Source organism: Phaethon lepturus, unplaced genomic scaffold (assembly GCF_000687285.1).
Source record: "Phaethon lepturus isolate BGI_N335 unplaced genomic scaffold, ASM68728v1 scaffold29387, whole genome shotgun sequence".
Classification (NCBI taxonomy): Eukaryota; Metazoa; Chordata; class Aves; order Phaethontiformes; family Phaethontidae; genus Phaethon; species Phaethon lepturus.
This window is the reverse complement of record NW_010551627.1, coordinates 12,154-30,651: the sequence shown is the minus strand read 5'-3', so window position 1 is coordinate 30,651 and position 18,498 is coordinate 12,154. Positions and strand designations below refer to the sequence as shown.

The window sequence follows — 18,498 nt, the reverse complement described above, 5'->3', positions numbered from 1 at the left end:
ACCTGCTGAAGCTTCTGAGCAACAATATGTATGGACCTCTAGATTAGCTGTCAAAATTGACTGATTACTACAAGTAATGCCACAAGATAAGGATCTGTAATCTCTCAAACACAAATCATTGATAGAGATCTCAGGTTGTGCATTGTCATAACCTTATCCCCGCTGCTACGGTGCAATTCCAGCTCTAGCTGGAACTGCTGCAGGGACTCCTGAACATGTTAAGTAGAAACAACGGAGAAAAGCAGAGCGGTACATTTATCACCCAGAAAAAATTTGCTGATTTGAAAGCAAGTTCAGTTTTGGCCAACGTTAAAACAGTCCTTTCTGTAGCATTTAGTGGGTTTGGTGGTGGGCTTACTTAGTCTGCAGGTTATGCCTGAAGCCTGCCATATCTTGGCTGGTATCAGAGTTGATTGCTACAGGGAAGGAATCCGTGATCTCGTATGTTGATGGAGCAGTACAGTGCAAAACCAGTCTCGGGACGGACGACTAGGTTTAGATGACTTTGCACTCCTCTGAGATTTGACCGTGTGCTGGGCTCCAAATTCCCTTATGATTTGAGAATTTCCTTATTATTTGAGAAGACAGAGGAGGTGTTTCACTGATGTAAGTTTGGGCTGCAGCAGCTTTACAAGGGTAATGCAGAGCTGTCCTGACCCTTTTTGTGACTGGCACTGGGGCTTGCTGAGCGTGCACTGACTTGGAGGAGGAAAGAGCTCTGCCTGAAAACTAAGCCACAAGAGTCTCTCTGCTATCTAGCCCTAATGCAGGGAATAGGTTGAAAAGGCAAAAGGGCAATGCCTCTGTCTGCTCTAAGTGCTGATCAAAAAGCAGCCTGGCGTCTTCTCTGCATAGCATGGGCCTCGTGCGGTTCCTGTGCCTTACCCCAGCATCAACATGTTTGGCACATCCTCCGAGGTACCATGCTCGCGCTGGTTTGGCAGCCGCAGGACAGGCTGCACTCACAGCGCTGTAAAATAATCCAGGGCCAAATTAATGGCTGCTGAAATCCCAATACTTATCTTTCTATTTCAAGGTACTCGTAAAACTAGAGGAAAAAATGGTAGAACATAAATCCTGTAGACGTTTTGCTTATTGTGATTAAATTTATCAGACTCTGGTGACATATTGTGAACCTAAATGCTTTAAAAAAATATAAGTGTTCATGCAGCCTCAGCAAGGTTTTCAACATTGAACTCATGAAAATAAACAAAATACAAATCCAGAACAGCTTATTAAGACTAAAGGTACCATCAGAGCTTCAGACATTGGAGATCCTAGCCTTACATGTGGTTTTACAGTTCATATGGAATTTATCCTGTCTGAAGAGCAGATGTGTTCCCTATTCAAGACAACATATTCCTGGCTGTGTTACTGTCAGCTGTGGTGGCCCGAGGGTGACATGGACTTAGTGAATCGTAAATATGCTCAAAGACACCGAAAATTTGGTATTCACGTAGACGTCATCTTTGCATACTCTAATCGTGCTAGCCCAGTCCCCTATCATTGCACCAAGCACCCTTTGACAAGGCCTAATGAGAATGGAAATGAGTTCCTCCCCCTTAACATGAATTCTTCCCTTGTCGGTCCCTGAGACACTCGTATTTCTTATTTTCCGGACTCTCGTCTAGCCTTTGGTTTTAAACTTGGAGTAAAGAATTGCATCACATACTGATATGGCAGTAGGTGCCAAGCTTTACTGAACTAGCAGTGATTTGTTGTTTAGTGGGTATGTACAGAAACACAAGAAATCCCTCAATCAAACCAAGGAGTCGGTGGCGAGTTACTGTAAGTTAGGGCAGCTTTAAAGGAAGGGTGGAAGGTATTTCATTTCCTTATTTTTATAATAGCCTTTTCTGTTAGTAACTTTTCTTGTTACCTTCGAACTCTCATTTCCTCTATTAATGAATTCCCCTTTCTGGTGTCGTTTGTTTTGTCTGTGTACTGGGTACTATATCCCAATGTGCAGCAACGCTGCTGTAGCGCTTGCCCACCATGAGCACTCCACATATTTTCAAGCCATTTTTTTCTTCCACTCTGCCCACGAATAACTCTGCATCCTTCCACTTCCTATCACTCTTGCTGGTGTGCTGGACCTGGGCATCTGGTGTCTTCTCAGACTTTGGAAATAATTATTTTCACTGGAAAGAGGTATAAGGAGGGATCTGTATGACACTGTGTATGGGTTTCATTTACAGCTTTCATAGTCTGGCCCCAGTTCCTGGTGAGCGAGTAAATTGCTGTTTGTAGCACTTTTTATTTACTGATGGTCACTTTTATTACTTTAATGGAGGGGGCTTTCAAAAGCACAGCATGCCATCCAGAATAAACTGGTAGAATGGTTACAAATACTTTTTAAAGGAATTTTAAGGCTAAGTAAGCATGACTGCTGGCTGCTTGGTGTCTGTGCAAGCACACCTCTGGGGCCCTCAAGCAGTGTGGTTCTGAGACAGCTATGGGTGCCTCACAGTCAGTGAAACTCCTTTTCAGATATTGTCCTGGTTCAAATCATCTAGGGATTTGCCAAGCAGAAGGTAAAGCAAAATATAAACATACAGCAAAAAGTAGATTTGCTAGTTTGAAATAAATCTTTGTTGTCATCTAAGATAGTACTGCCTATTAAAATATTTTAATTGGAAAATGTTTTTATGCTAAGCATCTGATTTTTTTTCATTTATCTATACTGTAAAATATTTTCATATCTTTGCATCTTTAGAATGTATTTTTCTTGTTCTGCAAGTTAACATATGAAGCTTTAACTCTAAACCACTTGAAATGAGCATTTACTATAGAAATTTCATGTGACAGCTTAATTAACTGTGGATTCTTGACCTTTAAAGTGCTGGAGCTAGAAGCATTTAATAACCAGTCATTGGATATAAAGTAATATGCTTGTTGTTTTACTAGCTTGCATACATGGCAGTTTGAAGCAAAGTCCAAGGGTCATCAAAATCTTGAAGTAAACTCAAGCGGGTCAATCTGAACTATGTATTTCAGAGCATTGCACGAATGTGACACACAGCATGTATGTACGAGTGAAGGCTACCAGGTTACATGCAAGATACTTTTATGCAAGGTGCGGATTACGATTTCTCTAAAAGCTTCTGTGATCTGGACCTGCAAGGTGGGAGCGTAGTTCAGTGCAATTACTGTGCTGTCTTAGACAAGCAAGTGTGTCTGTGTGTGCACAACCAAAGTATCGACCCACATGGACTTGTTGTGAGCAGCGAAGCCCTGAGCAGAAGATTGCTATCTTGGCAAGTCCCCTCTGCCAGCTGAAAGGAGGCCACCGATGTCCTTGACAGAAGGGAGGATCGCTGAAGCTGACTGCCCGGCACCATCATCAGTGGAGTGGGTACCAAGGGCTTTGAGGGGGTATCTACATGCCAGAAGGGCCAGGGAGATGTATGGGTGGAGGTGGTGGGCAGGGATTACTGGTCGAGATGAAGTAGTGGTAGGACTGAGACTGCAGAAGAGGGAGAATGGTCACAGTCAATAGAAACGGTACCGACCTGTCAGGTCAGTCTCTCTCTGCTGAGCTGAGGAGGGTTGCGTGGGTGCCCCTAACCCACCCTTCAGCACAGCGAGTGACTCCACGCGCCTGCGCGTAAGCTCCCGTGTCGGGGCTGGCCTGTTTGCCCCAGTGTTTGTGGGGCTGATCCCCGCTGTGCTTGGGATGCCGGTACCTCTATGGGTGCCCGGGCAGGGCAGTGGCAGCAGGGCAGCCCCCGCCCCGGGCTGGCTGCCCCAGCATTTCTCCCAGCTGCCAGAGTCCAGAGCTGCCGCAGCGGTGGGCACCGGGAAGACGGTCCTTAAGCCGACGTGATAGTTCTGCAAGGTTATTTAAGCTGGAACGGTTACGTAGGGCTTCAGGTTTTGCCAATAAGGCGCCATGCCTGGAGAGTCCAGTCCTGCAGTCAGAGAGGCTTTGGAAAGCCAGATTGTGATCTTCACCCCGGGTGTGCAAGACCTTCGTCTGCAGGCGTTCCCGCCGATTTCAGCGCAGCTGTGTCGCAAGGGGCTGTCGGAGATGAGCCAAGGGGATAGGAATCTGGCTCCCGGGACCCGTGCAGGGCATTCCTACACCCCTTCAGATGCTTCTGGCGGGTGGGATCGCACGCTGTTCCTGCGCGTGGGTGTACCCTTGTTGTTTGGGTTATTGGGGGAAGCACAGAGAACTTTTGCTCCTGAAAATTCAGGAGCTTCGCCTGAGAGGGCAAATACTTGCTAGTTGTTTGTCATCTTTGCTCACGCGCGTCGGCCCGTAAATTCTATTTTCAGAGTGCAAACTAAACACGCCAGGAGGGAGTGGGAAATCGTGTAAACAGCCATCCTGGGGGTACAGTGCTGTGCTTGTGTCCTGTGGCAGGGAGCTGCCTGCACCGCCTTAACTCTTCCGTTACCTATGGCTTGCGTGTGCGTACGCGCTGCGACCCCGGAGCATCCTCCGGCAGTACTGGGAGAGTCCTTGCTGGGAAGCGGCGCCGTCCTTTCCCTTCTACTCAAGCCTCCCGAGCAAGCAGAGCCCTGGGTGGAATCCCCAGGCCCAATCCTGAGCTTGGCCACCCTGTTTGCAGCAGAGAGGTGTGCGTTTCCGTTCCTTTCTTGTCGTTTGATCGGGAACGGTCATGCTGCGATTGCAACGCGAGGGGGGTGCGTGGCCGAGCGGGGCGTTATCCTGCTGGATCCCAGGACTCCTGAAGGAACGAGCACCGGGGAGCTCCCGGGAGGCTCCCCTGCAGCACCTCGGGCCTTACCGCTCTGCACAGTGGGTTGATTTGTGGTGGCTTCCTCCCCTCTCTCCCCTCTGCGTTTTTAAAAATCTGACGTGGGTTTGGGCCAGCGAGGTTTCTGCTTCTGCTTGCGTCGCTTTCTCCAAGCAGTGACGCACACGTGTGCTCTTTTTTTGCCACATAAGTGGGTGGTTTATGTGCTGGGAGGGAATGATTCATAAATTAGTTAGAGCCTGGGCCTTTTCTCCATTGCCCTAATGATGTGTGAAGAGGGTTTGGTGTCGGCCTTTCTTCCTGGTCTTCAAACAGGCAGGTTGCTGCGTACTTACGTTTTCACTCTCCAGCTGTGGGCAGTGCAGCCTCGCCCGGGGTGAAGCGCTAAGCCCGTGCATAAAATGGGGGTAGCTGCAGAGAGAGTTAATGGGCCGCCACCTGCAAACGAAGACCATGAAAATACCGCTTTTTGCAGAATTCTGTCGCTCGACTGCAATTTTCAGAGGCTTTTGCAGCCAGGAGAGTCAGCGCGGAACGGCCGTCTTTGGCAGGGGTGTCCCTGGGAGGGACAGCAAGCAAGCGTAGATGTGGGTCTGCGGCGGCGGGGAAGCCGCGGGGGGCACGGGGGTGTTTTGGGCCTGGGTGTGCTTGTGCTGGGCTGGCTACAACAGCGACGCGCCTTCAGGGTGTGCTGCGTTAAGGAAGATGGGGAGGAAAATTGAGGTGCAGGAAGTTCCGGGGGGTTGGGGAATGCTTAACAAGCAAATTGTTTGTTTGTTTAAGATGATAATGGATGAGCAAGAAAGTCTTTTGAAAGCACCCAGGCAGGCTGATTCCTCCCCTTGTTGTGATGTGAGAAAGCTGTGGTGTGGCGTGTAATGGATGACGACGTCGCTCTGCAGAGAAACCGAGCACAACAGTCAGAAGCAGTGTTGAGGGAAAGCATCTGCAGCACAGAGAGGAAAAAAAAAAAAATCATTCTCTGCTCATAGCATTAGTTATTAAAAACCTTGAGCAACCCATGGTTAATGAAACCAGCTTGGCTCATTAGCCACACTTCAAAATTATATTTAGAGGTTAGCAAAAATAAATATTTTTCTTTGTGGCCGGAGTGGCGTCATGAGAGACCCTGTCTTATACAACCCATTTTTACTGCACGAATTGCGACACAGATTTGGCCTTGGTTCTCCAAAGTTTTGTAGTTAAACAAGGAGGGATTGGATCTTGTTTTGCCCAAGTTGGTTCTAATGTGAAAATTGTGGGCTTTAGATTTAGAGCAGAGCTTGGAACATTTATGGTTCAAGTTACATTTTCTAAGTTGCAATTGGAAATTCTCGCAAATACTGCTGCGTAGTTTTTGTTCTGTTTAGTTTTGTTTTGTTCCTACTCTTTTATTTCGCTGGTAGAATTAGAAACTGAGAAGATTTGCTCCCAGTCTGGCATCTTTATAGGCACAGTGTAGGTGTTTTTCTTTAGAGGGCAACATGTACTTCTGTGAAAGAAGCATCGGAATAAGTAGTTCACATGGCTCTCCTGTTCCCAGCACCTGCCCTGGGAGGACACGGGGCATTTTCTGTTGTACCTTCTCAGACAGCTGTACAAAGGGACTTTTTTTTTTAATGTGGATGTAGTATGACTCTTACTTGGCAAGGTCAAAAGTAAGGAGTTTGTGTTGCCTCATGAACATCTGATCCTTTAGATTCGAACTTGGGTGGGTTGGTGTTCACTCCAGCACTGCCTCTGAAGTCATTATCTAAGTTGGATCCTGCCCTTATGTACTGAAACATGTGGGTCTCATCCCGTGCATACCTCCTGTAACAAATGCCATGTTTGAAAATATTCACCTCAGGCAAAATAATTGTGAAAGAGGTTTGCTGAGGGCTGATCACATCTTGAGAAGATACCGTAAGCATTTATGAGGCCCCTTGCCCTGTTAGCATACCCGCTGGTGAACGCCTATGTGATCCCTAAGCGTATGCCCAACTTCATGTGTTTTGCAGCACAAGGGCCCTACTGAGGTGTTGTGAGCACATCTCTGCTTTGGATGATGATGTTGGATGCCCAGCCTTGCCTGGGCCCCAGCAAACACCTTACTGTAACATTACTCTTGGCATTTAACATGCACCCTGGCTATTTTTCCTTCTTTCTAATTTACAAAGCCACCTGCAGTTTCCGTGCTAGAAGATTTTGCAGGCAGTCTAGCTCTTCTGGAAATGGTTGCCTTTAGAATACATTACTATGTATTAATACTCCTTTTATATTTTATGCAGTTTTATATGAGACCAGCCATGATTGGAATGGTTTCTAGGATTAAGTGATGTGATTAATATTTGTTTTCCTCATCATCTTCACACACGAGAATGTATTTATTGAAATATCCTGTTTTGATAGGATTTTGTTGTTGTTGATCAATTTTGAGTTTGTAGGCTCATTATTTTATATTGATGTTGGCAAAAGGAGGTTATAAGATGCTTTATTTTGGCCTTGCAAATGGAGAGCTGCCACTTGTGATTCTAGAAATGAATGTGCAGCCACAACAGCAAAAACAGTGGGGCTGATCTTCTCCACACCCTCGTTGTGCTCATTCAGGCTGTGCAGATTGCACTGGTACAGTATTACAGGAGTCTGCCTGAAAAGAAATGTGTTCTGTGTCGGTGTGACTAAGGTGCAAAACCTCAACTCGTGCAACTGAAGGAAACTTGTAGTATCAGCAGAGCGACATGGGGTTGGCATCGCTGGTGGTTTTGAATGGATTCAGGTTCTGCATGTTCTGAATAAGAATTGTGCTTTGTAAAAGAACCTTAGAGTTAGTGAAGTTCCTTCTTAAGCTGTCCTATCCCTGATCCATTATAAATATAGCCCTTGTGTTTCTCACATGTTAAATTTAGCTTTATGTCCCTCAGTGGCATAATTTTGCATACTTGCTTCTTAAAATGTCTTCCCCTTTGTTATTTCCTGCTTTTCTGTTTTCTGTGGAGTTTGAAGGAGGCTGGATCTATCTGTCATGTTTACTCAAGAAGGAATCTGTTTTCACAGACAATGGAGAAATGGTGATTTAATTAGAACAGCTTCTACGAAGGAGGGCTTTCTTGCATGTAGCAGTATTTTCTTTCCCATTTTGTATCCTTCATGGTCAAGCAAAGGTGGCTTTCCAGAAGTAGCCTTGGGTTAAGAGCTGAAACAGTTGTATACACAAACACAGTTTTATACCCTATTATTACTTTTATTTTAATGGGGAGAACAGGCATTGCAAGTCATATCTACAACATGGCCACATGCCCTGTAATTGTTCCAGATTTAAAGTACATTGTCACCTCATCCCAGAGTATTTTTCAAGTGAATTAGTTTAGATTGAACAAACAAAATTGTTATTTTTAACATTTCCTGAATCTCAGGAATAATAGTTTGCTATTTCATTTCAAATCTCTCACCTAAGGCTGATCATGATCCTGTTACAGCCAACGGGGCTTCATGGGGTCCAAAGGCTGACTTCTGTAGAATTGTAGCCCTTTGCAGTTGTAGCAGTCCTCTCCTAATTCCCATTTTAAAAGGAGCAAATAGATATTAATGTCTGGTCAATTGATTTAAACCAGTTAACAGAATGGATTCATTGCTGAGAAGATTGACTCTTGTAAATCCCTCTTTCAAGTCACAAATTGCATTTCAAGAAATGCTCTTTCCTTTCTCTCCTTTACCTACTAGGAGCAGCTCAGAACGGAGGAAGGAGAAATCAAGAGATGCAGCGAGATGCAGGAGAAGCAAAGAAACCGAAGTTTTCTACGAACTGGCACACGAGCTGCCGCTGCCCCACAACATCAGTTCCCACCTGGACAAGGCATCCATAATGCGCCTGGCAATCAGTTTCCTACGCACTCACAAGCTTCTGTCTTCAGGTAAGATCTGGCTAAAAGAAGTTGTCAGTGCTAGCTGATGGCAACTTGGTAAGATTCTGCATGTTCTTCTTTGAGTACTGGGTCCTAAAGTGAGAACAGGACGCAACTGCTTGTGTCATGAGAATACAACTAGATTTAAACATAGGTTGGTGGGGCTTTTTCCATCGGTATTATGTATATTCTAACTGGGATAGAAAAATCTGAGCGATACTGATCATATAAGGTCTTCTTTACCAAAATAACAACTGGTGCAGTTTTGTGCCTCTAAAAGAACAACTTTCAAAACTCTTGAATGTGATTTATTAAGCTCAGTGAAAAGATTTTAACTTTTAAGAGTTTAATCAGAATTCAAACATACAACTTAAGCTGCCATGCTGAAACAAGTAAGTTTTGATTTGGCATGGCAAGCATGTTTGTGCCAGTGTATTGAAAAGGCAACTGGGAAGTTCTGAAGGTCAAATACTTCGTTTGAAAGGACTAATTGTGCTATATGCCGGTAATGAGTAGTAGGTAGGTTGTTTATGACAAGGTGGACTAAGACAGCTAAAGCAAACACCTTTTAAATACCCAACATGAATGGATTCTATGTAATCAGAATCTTGCTCATGTTGAACTAGTAAGAAATATGAACCAGCATCATTTTCATAGCCTGTGAAAACCGATAAAATTTAATGGTAGTCTTATTTTGCACCAGTATTTGAATAATCACTTTGGAAATCTGTGGTTTGAGTAGCCTGTGAGATCAGTGAAAACAGATGATGTTTCTGGGGGAACTCTCACACGGTGACCTATAAGTGTCTAGAATACGTTAAAAAAACAAGGCCTGCATTGTTTGTGAAACGTAAACCCAAAATTTCATCTTCATTAATGGCAAAACTCCCAATAAGGTCACAATTGCACTTCCTCTCTTTAGAAAAGTTGAGTCATACCGTAACAATTACTTTCATAGATGTTATTAGGAAGTATCTCATTTTGTGGAAGAGTATGCTTTGTTGTTGGCTAGTCTGAAAAATACGACAAATTTGATTCTGCTTCTCTGTGCTTTGTAATTTTTGTAGCTATTTTGGGTTCTGCTAGGACTATTGTATAAATGGGTATTTTCATCTTAGCTTATAGAATGTGGATTTAACATTTACTTCTGTGAAAAGAAACATTTATTTGCCGAACAGTGTTTGCAAATCATCTCTGATTTCGTCATGTAATTGATACTTGAAGAAGTTGTGTAAATAGGTAAATGTTCTTAAACTTGCCAGACACCAAGCAAATTTGTAGTAACTTTCTCATAAAAACACAGCTTCAGCTTTTCAAATATTTATATGGCATGAACTAGAGACTGGCACAGCATAGGAAAAGCAAAATTCTGAAGGGCTGTAACGGATAATACAGATAACGCGTGTGTCTCTGAAACTTGACGTGAAATAGTTTGATGCTGTCATCATCAGAAAAATGTATTTGCTTACCTGGGAACTGCTAAGTTTAAAGAGAAATTTCAAAAACATACACTTCTTTGGTGAGGAAAACATCTACAGCGAAAACATTTATTTAGTGCTTCTGTGGTGTTAAGGCTTAGGCTCGTACAATTTGATAGCGATGACATGTATTTTTATGTATATGTATTTATATAATATTCATGCATACACATAGGTATATGATTTTTTCTGTGACAGTGTTTGAAAAACAATGTGATTCACGTAGCTGATCTACATTTTCTTGAAGTACCACCAGGACCCAGCAGTTGGAAAGGAATCTGGAAATGAAACGTTATGGTAGTGACAGGCTGTGATTCAATATTTCAGACTTTCTCTATCTTAGTTATTTGCTTAGCCTTAGATCTGATGCACTTCCCCAGTCTAAATATTGACTTGGAGTTAGTCCTCTCATTAAGATTTGTGGTGTTAGTCAAATGCAGATTTGTCCATTGCTGCATGTTTAGACACTGGAGATGTAGATGAAGGTTTTAAAATCTTTAGTGCTTCTATTCTGAGGAATTGAACTTAAGGTACTTTAAAGAGACTGATTGTCTGGAAGAGCTGAGTATTATTTTCTGACAATGAGAATACACTGAAATGAAAGAACTCAAGCTGGAAAACCACTGTTTGCTTGTAAAGGCCTCGTCTGCTACTTATATTCTTCAGAGTATAGCTAGCATTTAAATTAGCCAAGCTAAGCAAGAAGGCTGAAGATTTAAGCGTTGAATATTTGAAAAATAAAATTTATCAGGCATTGGAAGAAAGTGGCATCAGAGAGAGAACTTGCATTGTCGTTATCAGAATAACGGCTTCAGAGTAGTATTTCTTCTTTGTGCAATTGCCCAACAGTTTACACTTGCTGAGACTCCTGAGATTCACAGGTGTAGAGTACTGCTTTGGCCGGAGTAAATCTCTGTCAGGTTGAGAACTGTTTCTTGTTCTCAGGAGACAAGGCTGTAAAATTGAATATAGACATTTCTGGCAGGTGAGCTTTGTTGAAAAAAAAAACAACAAACCCTGCCTTTCAGAACTGATTAACACCATTGCTGTATAATAGCTGCTTAATACAGTTAATATTTGACGGGTGCTGTTCTTCTGATCTGTTTCTGTAAAAGCAGAATTCAAGTCTTTGGTAGGCTTCTGAATAACATCAGTCTTTATAAGGACACTGGCTTTCACTGGAAGGCTGTCCGATTTAATTCAAAGCGGTAGGTTTTCGATAAAGCTTTTGGCTCTCGGCTGAAGTTCGCTGCTCATCACGTTTTGACAAGCAAACAGACTTGGGACTTGTGTGATGCCCATCCACGTTCCATTCTCACTTTTGCTCTAAACCCTTTCTGAGCCCCAGGCAAAGCTGCCCCCTCTTCACACACGTGACTGGAATTTGGCCAGTAATTCCGCGTTGCGTTTGAGGAGCCCGATTGGAGTGACGGGGAGCACGGCGGGTACGGTGTCATCTCTGACAGGTGAACTGGGAAACGGGGAGGTGGAGAACTGTGGTGTGCATGAGTAGCAAACGCCTGCCCCAGCCCACAGACCCCCCTTTTGCTTTATGCTGTCTTCATGGAAATAGTTTTGATTATTTGGACTAGACACTTAGTGTAAACTGGAGTTGAGTGGGAGTATTTGTTCTGTCATTAATTAGGATGTTAAAATAATATTTACTGCATTTATATATATACACATACACAATGTAACTAAAATAAGCTTGCAGTGCAGCTTGAAAAATGCTTCAAATGTAGTAAAGAAAAAAGTACCGCTTGACTCGCATTTTTGTTATTTCTTATTTATTCTCTCAAAAACTACTGGTACACCAGATTTTGTTTTGGATTACTGTTTGTGGGCACGATTCTCAAACGCAAACACACCTCTTCGTTTCCCGGCAATTTTGCTGGGAGTGGAGAGAGCAAGGGCCTTCCCAGGGCTGCATCTGCATCTTTCTGCAAGCTGATGCTCCAGATGGGATTTCAGAGATGGCTGTAGGCAACTTGCCAGCCTTAGTCCACTGGCATTGAGTGTCTCATGCCCCTTCCTATTATTCCCTGACTCGGAATAGGGCTTTTCACTTGTGTAACTCGGGCTGTTTCACTAGCTGTGTCTGCATAATGATTATTTATCTGTCGGGAAGCCAAGCCCCAGGGAAATGTATGCCCACATTCTTCCAGCAGGTGAATGGCGGAGCCCACGAATCTGAGCCCTCATTGAGACCTCTCCCGCTACGTGCCTCCGAAAATCCCAGCTTGTGGATTGCAGGGTACACGTCTCCTGCAGGCGTTGCAGGGCCTGAGCTTGGCTCTTGTATCCTATCATAATAGGAAATAGCTGGTTGCATATCTCAGAGTTCAAAAGGGTAAAAAATACCAGGTTTTGCTTTATAAAAGTTGCTGCTTTACTTAGTAACACGTTTCCCTTTGATTTTCACAGTAGGCAATTCTGTGTGGGAATGTTGGAGAGGAAGCCTTTAACATTTAGAAATGCAGGCTGTTCGTCTGACGGCCTGATTGAGATTAGTATCACAGGAAGCAAACTGAAACAATAGCTTTATAATACTGTTTCCATGTTGTGCACAGAACAGTACATGGTATAATTGGAATGCTAAGTAGAAATATCATTTCATTACGATCGTCTTAAATATTTTGCAAGATGCCTCCTAATTCTGTTGGCATAGTACATTTTTGCCATTGTCACATTCAGATGTTTGGGATAAATTTAGAACTGATCTTTGTTCAAGTAAAGGTTTTGATCCCATAAAGTTGCTGCTGAAAATAGACTGTTTGATGCTTATCGGTAGTGGAGCTTTTGGATTTGGGATCTTACGCCCTTCAGTATAGTCAGAAAAATTGATAGCAGTACTTGTCCCCTCTTACTGTCTAGTATAGCTAGTAAATTAGCCTAATGCTTTTGTGAGGGTTAATAGATGGCAAAAAGAGAAATAACTGTCTTTTGCTAAGGAATGGCTGTCTTGGTTAACAGCTGACATAGTGATAGTTGCTAAGGGTGCCTCAGATAGTCTCTTTTTGTCTGAATATGAGGACGAGAATCCACTTTAGGAAGCCTGTATAGGCATTAGCGTGCGGTGCCAATATTTTACGTGTTTATTTGGATCACACTGATGCTAAAGGCATTACAGGAACCAGAACTCTTTGGTACCAGTGAGTTTCTGTGTGCCAGGACTACAGATTTTTTTAGTCAGGCTAATCAGGCAGACACAATTTTATCAGCTTTCTTTAATCCCATCCCAATTGTGTGGTCACCCGGGTGTCTTTTCTGTGCAGAGATCCAGCAAAGGAAACTGGATGGGAGTTGCTCCTGTGCAGGCAGACAGCAGCAGAAATGGGGAGGGAACAGGGAAGCAGACGGGAAGTTGTTTGGGAGAAGGGAGGCCACGAGGAAGCCAGTGTGAAGTTCTTTCAAGGGAGGGGGACAACAGAGCCGGAAAACCAGCAGGGAGCAGAAGGGAAAAAATAGCTTTTCGCTAGGCTTTTAAGGGAGAGGACAAACTGTAGGGAGAACTGATGTAGGCATTGTTTTTGAATGTCTGGACAAGCTGCATCTAATCTCAGACCATTGTGGCATAAAACAGTGCTTTAAAAATAGCATGGCCACTTGTTTGCTTTCATTAAATTGGGAAAATAGTTTTGTGCCAACCGTGCTGCTAGGAATGAGAGTGGAGCTGGGTGCTGAGTGCTTCAGCTGCTTGAAGTGATGTCCGTTTTCTGGGAAGGTGTACCAGAAGGTCCCATGGGGCTCAGGAAGCCTGGTCTGATGAGGTGCTGCATCCCCACCGGTCAACACTGACGGCTGCAGGACTTGAAGCAGCTTCCTGGGAGCAGCATCTGAATGATTTGGCTAGGTACAAACTCTGCAATCAAAACAACACTAACATAAGTGCTTTCTTCATCAAAGTTGCTTGTGCACTTGGAGATAAGAGCCCTTCCGGAAGCTTCAAGTTTAAGAGTGGCTTTTTCTTGATGTATCTAAATTGAAAGCTTTTATTGAACACATTGAAAATATCCCCTTGAACAGGATGTACTGCCCTGTCAAGGCAGAAGAAAAGAAAAAGGGGAAGAAAAAAAAAAAAAACCAAAACCCAGTCACTTTCCTTTGATGCAAAACAAGAAACCAGGAAGAGACAAGTCTGTCTCAAAGCTGCTCTCTCTGATGCAGGATGGATCTGCTGTTAGATCTTCTGAAACTTTTGCCTACTGGCGTCAGGCAATTTTTACAACCCTCCTCTGGAGAGGCAGCTTTAGCCTGGTGTCTGTTATGCACAATATCCAACCAACTTTCTGGTATTTGTAGGATCCAGAATTAGAGACAAAGCCGTATCGTCACCTCCACAGAATTTTCATGACCTCCAGTAAAAACCCTTTTTATCACTCTACTTCTGAACTGACCAAAAAGGTCGCTTTGAGTCAGATCAAAGGTGCTGAGAGGAGTATAGGCTGTTTTCTAGGAGGTTGTTTATACCTGAGCAATTATTTCTTCTAAGGAGAGCCTGAATTTTGAGCCTTCAGACTCATTCCAAGAGGTTGGACTGAAGGAAATGAGCAAGCATCTACGGAAAAAGTGTTCTTAAACTTGGGAACAGTGCACATCCTGACAGTGGGAATTAATCAAAGCTTGTTTACAAGAGCTATTTTTAGCATAAAAGGTTATCATAAACACTGCAATAAGCATTTGCCATTACAGTTCAAAGTTTCTTGAACAAATTCTACCTTGGTGGTTAGAAAGTTTTTTCAAAATTGAGCTGATTAAAAAATATTTATCAAAATTTGAAGACGACTGCAACATGGACTGAAAAATACTGTATCAAAATTTGATACAGACCAAGAAAAAACTGCCTTGGGGCAATATGAACAGTGGATGACCCATCAAGCTGGGACATGGGACAGGGCTGCTCTGTTCCTGGTTCTGCTGCAGCTCTGACAGTTAACCCAGGAAGGTTGCTGCACTTTTCTGTGGCGCTCTGATGTGCTTCAAGATCTCTTGACCACAGCTAGACAGTGATTCTCCCTCCTTTGTAGGCTTCCCAGTGCTACATGAGCATAATCTTGGCTGGCATCCATTAATGTAACTATAACATGAACAATAATATTACGGTACTTCATTCTGCTGAATGTGCTACTAATTTATAGGCAAACTGGCATATTTGCAGCCCAGTCTCCCTGCTATACTGTCATGGTGCCTGAACTGAGATACTCCCATTAGTAGAAATGAAAAAAGTTGCAGGAGAAAATAAGAAATGCATCCTTATTTCAAAATTTAGTTAGCAGCTATTTTGAAAAGCAGTGCTGGAGACAAAACCTCTACCTAAAAATCAGGGTAAACGGAGTCTGTGGTAACATTTCTTTAAGACGTGGAAAATTCTGGCAAGTCTACATGGGGTGCTGCTACCTGGATAAAGTGACCTCAGACCTACTAGAAACCAGGTTCAGCCCCCACCTCCTCATGCAAACCACCTATTTTCATTTGGTCCCAGCTTTCTCAAATGTTTTCCATCTGAAGCCAAAATTTCTTATGCTAAAGTGAAAGACAGTAGGGATTTCTGGGAGCAGCTTGCAGTAGCAATGGCTTTGTTTTTCTTCTGCAAAATAGATTCTTTCTAAAGGAAACTGTTTTTTTTTTTTTCTAGCAGCAATAACTGAATCGCTTCTGGTGTATCGGTCTCCTGATGTGTGTATATCCTCTGTGTGTTAGTAGCTAGTGATTTTCACAGGAGAAAGGGAGCAAGCTGTAATGCTGTAACTGCAGCCATATGAGGGATTGTTATTTATTATTTATATTACTCTAATTATGCTAAGTTACCTGATACAGGGCATACTAGGGCCACCGCAGCAATGCCCAGCATATTTCTTTGCTGCGGACTAAGGATCTTCAGGTAGCTAATATGCTTCAGGGGCTTAGCACAGATGACACCTCCTGGGACTGTGTGTTTGCAACCACCATAAAGAACCTGGCCACAGCAGCACCTTTGGGGCAGCCCCCAATGCCTGGCCTTCCCTGGGCAGGCTGCCAGAGATGCCCGTAGGGGACAGGCAAGGAAGAGATGGTGGCAGCTACACGGTGGCCTCTGGAGGTACTTGTCACCTGCCTGATGGTGTCCACGGTTTCCTCACTCTGTCTCTGAAACGTGAGCATGCCCCATTAAGAGCTACAAGAAACCTGCATCTGCCAGCTCCCCTTGCCTGCTGCAGCTGGGGCTGCTAAGGGGGAAGGCAGGGGTGCGGTGGGGTTTACGGAGTTATCAGGGAAGCTGGTGGGTGTCTGCAAAACACCTCGGCTGTGTTTTTGGGTTATGTGGGAGGGGGTGCACAGCAGCACAAACCCTCCTCCCTCCCTCCCCTCCTCCCAGTCCACATCACAGGTGCCTCCAGCTGGTTGAAGGTAATTTTAATTAAATAGTTGAACTCTGATCCAACAAAACCCTGTAACCACGTGCTTTAATGCTGACTGTAAGTGCTGTGCTTAGCTAGGACTTCAAGGGTTTGAACCTGCAGCCCTCATTTCAGTGATCTTATGTCCACTGTGTGTGTCTGTAGAAGTAATATAATTTATATACATGGAAAAGCAAACTTAATCATCTGATAATACAAGTAAAGTGTTTGTCTTTCACTGTTGGAGGCATTTAAGAATACAAATGCTTTGAATAGCCTTCCTGCCTTTGAATGGTCATGTTTTGTTAATGCAAACTTAATGAGCTGGGAAAAAAAATGGAAAGGAGGGTCTGGGGTTAGAGCTGAAAAGTCATTTTTTTTCTCTGAACCCACACTTGGCTGATTGTCTTGGGCTATAGCCATGATCCCTGCTGAATAAACCATTTGTTTGCTTCCGGAAAAGTAAAAAAAGACCCTTGACATTCTTTACACGGCAGAAACAAGCTTGGGAGCAGATGGTCACTTACCTTCCCTCCTCTCCCCCCCCTTCCCTAAATGTCATTATGGTCAAAGTGCATACTATTCAAATATATTATTGTGTATTTTCTGTATCTTAAATGCTAGCCCTGATGTAATTTCCTGAAGTCAGTTGCTTTGTGCTGAGGAGGAACTGGCCCCTGCCTGTGTAGTTGGAGTTGCAGTGCAGGGACACAAAATGATAAATCCACAGCCTGCGCTGGCCATCACCAAAGAGCATCTTGTCTTCCCTGCTTACCAAAGGATGGCGCTGGGAAGCAAAGGGTGATAAACCGCGTGCTCCCAGCGGCTCTGGGCCTGAGCCTGTTCCCTTGTTTGCACGATGGGTAATGGGCTGCTGCCAAGGAAGGAGCGGCAAAGAGCAGGAGGAGGATGCAGAAGCAGCAGCCAGCATCATTTTTGTCACCACTCATTTGTTCCAAACAGCAGCTTGGTGGGATCTGCATTGCAAATGCTCATCCCTTTGCCTTTGCTCACTGTCTATCCCAAGGCATTAGCATATGCAGTTGCAGGAGGTATATAGATGGAACTTGGCCTTTAATCGTAACTTATTAATACTTCAAAGTAAAACCTGCGTTAGTTTGGCTCAGCCTCTTCCCTATCCAAAAAATACCAAACCAAACCATTTCTAATAGTGTTTTAGAAAGCAATATCCCGTTCCTGCTTCTAGACTGCTTCCAAAATTAGTATTTTGACAAGAAGCATGAAAAAAAATCAAGAACGTGCTGTTTCAGAGAGGAAAAGAACAAAACTTAAATACTTTTCTCAAGTGCTAACAGTATGTGTACTAAAGAACAAAAACTGTATGCTTGAAATTGCAACATTAAATGAACAAAGAAGAGCAACTTCTCCAAGAAACTCGTTTAAGATTCCCACTGTTCTTGCGAATAAGGCTGATGCAATTACAGCTGGAGCCTCTGCCCAACAAAATCAGCGGTGGGTGCAGCCTGGAGCGCTCCTGTGCCACCAGGGAGGGCACAGCGAGCAGCATCCCTCAGATCATCCTTGCTGCCTCGGGCTATGGAGCACCTTTGATCTAGATGGGACTTACCTGTGGCCTTGTATCTTCAGCAGTGTATGGTTAGAGTTGATTATTCTTTACTCTGGGACAATAAGGGTTTTTTTTGTTGGTTTGTTTTCTCCCTCCTCACCAAATTCAGAGCCTTACCACTACGCACATTTGCAATGACTGATCGCAAATGTGCAGGCTTACTGACAAAACTGTAAAGATAAGCTCACCACAGCATGTCTGAGGTACACAGACCAGATGCGATATCTGTAAATAGTTCTGTAGAAAAATAATCCCAGAAGTTTTGTGTAAAACATGTCAAAAAATTAATGCGCTAGCTCCTACACAGCAATTTTTCAATACTAGTCATCTACAAATAATCTCCAGCAGGCTGCTTATTCATGAAGGTGAAACATGCTTAAAAATGTAGAAGGGAAGGCAAGAGTGGCCACTTGGGTGATTGGCGTTAGGAGGAGCAGCGTCTCC

At 43.7% G+C, this 18,498-nt stretch overlaps 1 protein-coding gene across 1 annotated transcript in view; it reads left to right on the top strand.

The window, feature by feature from the left end:
* Positions 1–8,464: 8,464 nt before the first annotated feature.
* LOC104623791 (endothelial PAS domain-containing protein 1-like) overlaps positions 8,465–18,498 on the top strand; it is a gene marked incomplete at its 3' end in the record, with an annotated part of 21,689 nt that continues 11,655 nt past the window's right edge. The window contains exon 1 of the mRNA XM_010290979.1: positions 8,465–8,531. Within this exon, the coding sequence (XP_010289281.1) occupies positions 8,465–8,531 (67 nt within the window). The remainder of the gene's footprint in view (positions 8,532–18,498) is intronic.